Source organism: Oncorhynchus keta, chromosome 28 (genome assembly GCF_023373465.1).
Source record: "Oncorhynchus keta strain PuntledgeMale-10-30-2019 chromosome 28, Oket_V2, whole genome shotgun sequence".
Taxonomy (NCBI): domain Eukaryota; kingdom Metazoa; phylum Chordata; class Actinopteri; order Salmoniformes; family Salmonidae; genus Oncorhynchus; species Oncorhynchus keta.
In genome coordinates, this window is record NC_068448.1 from 43,006,535 (window position 1) to 43,012,584 (window position 6,050).

General features: G+C 49.8%; 1 protein-coding gene across 1 annotated transcript in view; it reads right to left on the reverse strand.

Annotated features, from left to right (window-relative positions):
• Nucleotides 1-332: 332 nt before the first annotated feature.
• Nucleotides 333-6,050, reverse strand: part of LOC127912816 (bone morphogenetic protein 7-like) — a 50,693-nt gene continuing 44,975 nt past the window's right edge. Inside the window, exons 5-7 of the mRNA XM_052483115.1 lie at nucleotides 5,144-5,220; nucleotides 4,447-4,557; nucleotides 333-1,908 (exon numbers count right to left, since the gene is read on the reverse strand). Coding sequence (XP_052339075.1) covers nucleotides 1,759-1,908; nucleotides 4,447-4,557; nucleotides 5,144-5,220 — 338 coding nt within the window. The 3' untranslated portion in view covers nucleotides 333-1,758. The remainder of the gene's footprint in view (nucleotides 1,909-4,446; nucleotides 4,558-5,143; nucleotides 5,221-6,050) is intronic.

Sequence of the window (6,050 nt, forward strand, 5' to 3'; positions counted from 1 at the left end):
GCCATGTAATAAACAGGATGTTGGAGAAGACAGAGGGGAGAAAAAAGAGGCAATGGGGAAGGGGAGTGAGGAAAGAGAAGAGAGAGAAGAGAGGAAAGGAATGATGAGTGAGAGGGGATAGGAAAGACGAGAAAGAGGAGAAAGCAAAGAGGGGAAAGAAAAGAGAAGAGAGGAAAAATCGAGAGCTGAGGAAATAGGGGAATGGAGGGAGGGAGGGAGGGGGAGGGAGGGAGGGAGGGAGGGAGGGAGGGAGGGAGGGAGGGAGGGAGGGAGGGAGGGAGGGAGGGAGGGAGGGAGGGAGGGGTGATATAAATCAACTATCAGACAGTCAGTGATGCTTCTCCGATTTTATTAAACCAGTTTTGCAGTAAAACAAAGACTGTTGCGTTGGCAGAGAGTACCAGCCTCGGCTCTCAATAAATAGTCCTCTTAAATAAGGAAGAGATAGACATCAGCCTTTACAGCAGAGGATAAAACGACAGACCATCCTAAAACCACCTGGCACACAACACACTCGTGGTGCTCAAGGTAATGGTACACACGTACACACACACACACACACCCTAGACACAATCTCTCTCTCTCTCTCTCTCTCTCTCTCTCTCTCTCTCTCTCTCTCTCTCTCTCTCTCTTTCATTCCCCAATCTTTCTCTTCTTTTTGTTTTGAAACACTCTCTGTATTATTGCTTTTTATTGTAATTCAAGTCAAAGTCTAGTTTATAAAAAGAGCTACAGTATGTATATGAATGCATTTTCATTCTGAAAATAACTTTTATGTCTTTAAGACAATGTTTGGAATAAGGAGAGGAACAGGCTGAGTTATTCCCCATGACAAGGCTGTAGTGATAGGTCCATACTGATGATAGATTCAGCACTGTGACTGTGCAGGAAAAACAAATCTCTGAGCTAGCATGGTGAGAAACAGAGGAGGAAGAGAGAGAGAGAAAGAGCGAGAGAGAGAGAGAGAGAGAGAGAGAGAGAGAGAGAGAGAGAGAGAGAGAGAGAAAGAGCGAGAGAGAGAGAGAGAGAGAGAGAGAGAGAGAAAGAGAGAGAGAGAGAGAGAGAGAGAGAGAGAGAGAGAGAGAGAAAGAGCGAGAGAGAGAGAGAGAGAGAGAGAGAGAGAGAGAGAGAGAGAGAGAGAGAGAGAGAGAGAGAGAGAGAGAGAGAGAGAGAGAGAGAGAGAGAGAAAGAGCGAGAGAGAGAGAGAGACAGAGAGAGAGAGAGACACACAGGAGAAAAACCCTTAACATGCCCAAGACCAGGAAATAAATACACTTCTCTTTGTTTAAAAAACTATTTACACAGTATGGTCCATGAAGAGTCCATAGAGCATCCACACTTCCTATAGCCATTCAGTCATAGAAAACATACAAATACGTAATTGATCAAAAATATCTAGAAAAGCAGAGTGAAATACAATTTAAATTTTTTTTTAAATGAACAAAAGATTGTTAACTGTGTATTACTATACAATCACTGTTTAAAATGTCTCATACACAGTAGAAAGCACAGGAAGTATGTGTGTGTGTGTGTGTGTGTTCCATGTTGAACTCAATAAGCATGATTGTCTGCCGGTCCTCATGTAGCTCCCGTCCAGGAGCTCAACAAGGCACTCTGGGAAATGCAGTCCATTCATGTGTCCATTCAGGTGAATCTGGGGAAGAAAGTCTAGAGTCTCGATGAAAGTGACCTGCGTTGAGGAATATGTAGATGTGTGCGTGAGTGTGTGTGTGTGTGTGTTGAGAGGTTGGCTGTAGTCTAATGGCAGCCACAGGCTCTGACCACCATATTGCGGTACTTCTTGAGGATGACATTGGAGCTGTCGTCAAAGTAGAGCACCGAGATGGCATGGAGCTGGGTTGGGGCACAGCAGGGCTTAGGAATGGTATCTGGGTTTATTAGGTGGACCTGCACATGGAGGGGGGACAAGGACAGGGAAGAGAAAGGTGGGAGTTGGAGTAAGGGAGACAACATCAAGTGAAAATAACTATGATAGCAAATATGATAGCATGTTAATGCATTTGTCTTTGTGTCGATGCTCTCTAGTATATTGACTGCACGAATGACACAAGTGACAATACATTTACATTTACATTTAAGTCATTTAGCAGACGCTCTTATCCAGAGCGACTTACAAATTGGTGCATTCACCTTATGACATCCAGTGGAACAGCCACTTTACAATAGTGCATCTAAATCTTTTAAGGGGGTGGGGGGGTGAGAAGGATTACTTTATCCTATCCTAGGTATTCCTTAAAGAGGTGGGGTTTCAGGTGTCTCCGGAAGGTGGTGATTGACTCCGCTGTCCTGGCGTCGTGAGGGAGTGTGTTCCACCATTGGGGAGCCAGAGCAGCGAACAGTTTTGACTGGGCTGAGCGGGAACTGTACTTCCTCAGTGGTAGGGAGGCGAGCAGGCCAGAGGTGGATGAACGCAGTGCCCTTGTTTGGGTGTAGGGCCTGATCAGAGCCTGGAGGTACTGAGGTGCCGTTCCCCTCACAGCTCCGTAGGCAAGCACCATGGTCTTGTAGCGGATGCAAGCTTCAACTGGAAGCCAGTGGAGAGAGCGGAGGAGCGGGGTGACATGAGAGAACTTGGGAAGGTTGAACACCAGACGGGCTGCGGCGTTCTGGATGAGTTGTAGGGGTTTAATGGCACAGGCAGGGAGCCCAGCCAACAGCGAGTTGCAGTAATCCAGACGGGAGATGACAAGTGCCTGGATTAGGACCTGCGCCGCTTCCTGTGTGAGGCAGGGTCGTACTCTGCGGATGTTGTAGAGCATGAACCTACAGGAACGGGCCACCGCCTTGATGTTAGTTGAGAACGACAGGGTGTTGTCCAGGATCACGCCAAGGTTCTTAGCGCTCTGGGAGGAGGACACAATGGAGTTGTCAACCGTGATGGCGAGATCATGGAACGGGCAGTCCTTCCCCGGGAGGAAGAGCAGCTCCGTCTTGCCGAGGTTCAGCTTGAGGTGGTGATCCGTCATCCACACTGATATGTCTGCCAGACATGCAGAGATGCGATTCACCACCTGGTCATCAGAAGGAGGAAAGGAGAAGATTAATTGTGTGTCGTCTGCATAGCAATGATAGGAGAGACCATGTGAGGTTATGACAGAGCCAAGTGACTTGGTGTATAGCGAGAATAGGAGAGGGCCTAGAACAGAGCCCTGGGGGACACCAGTGGTGAGAGCGCGTGGTGAGGAGACAGATTCTCGCCACGCCACCTGGTAGGAGCGACCTGTCAGGTAGGACGCAATCCAAGCGTGGGCCGCGCTGGAGATGCCCAACTCGGAGAGGGTGGAGAGGAGGATCTGATGGTTCACAGTATCGAAGGCAGCCGATAGGTCTAGAAGGATGAGAGCAGAGGAGAGAGAGTTAGCTTTAGCGGTGCGGAGCGCCTCCGTGATACAGAGAAGAGCAGTCTCAGTTGAATGACTAGTCTTGAAACCTGACTGATTTGGATCAAGAAGGTCATTCTGAGAGAGATAGCGGGAGAGCTGGCCAAGGACGGCACGTTCAAGAGTTTTGGAGAGAAAAGAAAGAAGGGATACTGGTCTGTAGTTGTTGACATCGGAGGGATCGAGTGTAGGTTTTTTCAGAAGGGGTGCAACTCTCGCTCTCTTGAAGACGGAAGGGACGTAGCCAGCGGTCAGGGATGAGTTGATGAGCGAGGTGAGGTAAGGGAGAAGGTCTCCGGAAATAGTCTGGAGAAGAGAGGAGGGGATAGGGTCGAGCGGGCAGGTTGTTGGGCGGCCGGCCGTCACAAGACGCGAGATTTCATCTGGAGAGAGAGGGGAGAAAGAGGTCAGAGCACCGGGTAGGGCAGTGTGAGCAGAACCAGCGGTGTCGTTTGACTTAGCAAACGAGGATCGGATGTCGTCGACCTTCTTTTCAAAATGGTTGACGAAGTCATCTGCAGAGAGGGAGGAGGGGGTGGGGGGAGGAGGATTCAGGAGGGAGGAGAAGGTGGCAAAGAGCTTCCTAGGGTTAGAGGCAGATGCTTGGAATTTAGAGTGGTAGAAAGTGGCTTTAGCAGCAGAGACAGAGGAGGAAAATGTAGAGAGGAGGGAGCGAAAGGATGTCAGGTCCGCAGGGAGGCGAGTTTTCCTCCATTTCCGCTCGGCTGCCCGGAGCCCTGTTCTGTGAGCTCGCAATGAGTCGTCGAGCCACGGAGCGGGAGGGGAGGACCGAGCCGGCCTGGAAGATAGGGGACATAGAGAGTCAAAGGATGCAGAAAGGGAGGAGAGGAGGGTTGAGGAGGCAGAATCAGGAGATAGGTTGGAGAAGGTTTGAGCAGAGGGAAGAGATGATAGGATGGAAGAGGAGAGAGTAGCGGGGGAGAGAGAGCGAAGGTTGGGACGGCGCGATACCATCCGAGTAGGGGCAGTGTGGGAAGTGTTGGATGAGAACAATAGAAAGTAACGATTATTCTTAGTTACTCACTAGTGTCTGCACGATGGCGTGGTTTGTGGCGTTCATATAGGAGTTGAGAGGGAAGGCACACTCTCCCTCACAGTAGTATGCTGCATAGCCCTCTGGAGCTATGATCCAGTCCTGAGAGAGGGAGAGAGAGGGAGAGAGAGGGAGAGAGAGAGAGAGAGAGAGAGAGAGAGAGAGAGAGAGAGAGAGGGAGAGAGAGGAGAGAGAGAGAGAGAGAGGGAGAGAGAGGGAGAGAGAGAGAGAGAGAGAGAGAGGGAGAGAGAGAGATGGCAGATAAAGAAAGGCACACCGTTATCCTCCATGTGAATGTGTAATCAGCATGCGATACATTCCACGGTAGTCATGGTAGTAGTAACAACACGCTTCCTGGTTTTAAACTCTGAACTAACTGTGCATATTTTACTCTGGAGCCAATACGGGAATAAGTCTGCACCTCTCCTTAGCATATCCTACTGTTTACCCAGCTGTTGAAGTGAATATCATGGACAACATTGGGCCCTGTAAATCACTATGGATTTAGGTCTCTGCTAAGAAAAGACGTTAGGGAGGACAGGGGGGAAAAGAGCAGTGAGAAAGAGATAAAGGCAGGAGAGTGAGAAGAAAAAGGAGAGATAGCGAGGGAGGGAGGGATGGAGGATGAAAGAAAAGGAGAGGAAGCGAAGGGGGAGAAATAGAGGAATGTGTGGGGTGCACTCGGTACCTGCCACCCCAGATCTCTGAAGCTGACGTAGAGCTCGTGTTTCTTACACGCCTGCTTCTGATCAGCACTGCTGTTCTCTGGGGGGAGGGGGGTAAACATTGTCAATATTATTGCACAGAAACATAGAATCTTACTGTACATGGAATCAGTCTATGTTTTATAGGCCTAAACCCTAAACCTTCACGGTTTAGGGACCTTGACCCTTGTGCCTTCTGTATCCTTCCACGGCATAGAACACATGGGAGAGGGGACAAAGAGCCTGCAACCGTCTCTTTCACCAATCTGTTCTCTTTCACCACTCCGTTCTTTCCCCTCTCTTTTCCATTCCCTCCCTCCCTCCCTCCCTCCCTCCCTCCCCCTCCCTCCCTCCCTCCCTCCCTCCCTCCCTCCCTCCCTCCCTCCCTCCCTCCCTCTCCCTCTCTCTCTCTCTCTCTCTCTCTCTCTCTCCCTCCCTCCCTCCCTCCCTCTGGTAACCCGTACCCTCATGGGTTCTGTCCCAGTCAGTTGTTCGGATTGGGAATGATCATGAACGACTGGTTCTCATCAACTCTTTAAAAAAAAGACCATTCAAACTTCCAAACAGGCCCATTTGGCCCATGTGTGCTAGGCTGGTCCAGCCCCCACCCCCCTCACACACAGTGCAGATGTACTCTGCCACAAACGTGGGTCCTGCCTTTGCTTCATGTCGGGTTCTTGGCCCTGTCTGTCCACTCCGTAAGGCTCGTGTAAATAAACACGCCAGCTATTTGAAGCCCAGGCATTATGGTGTAATGTTTCAGAGCTCTGCATAAACACAGCGCTCTCACACCTCACACCGTAAGGTCCCTATGAACTATGCACACTCTGTTATGGGAGATTCAGAAAAAAAGGCATTCTCAGAGTGGTTTGGAGGGGGAAAATGTGTGTG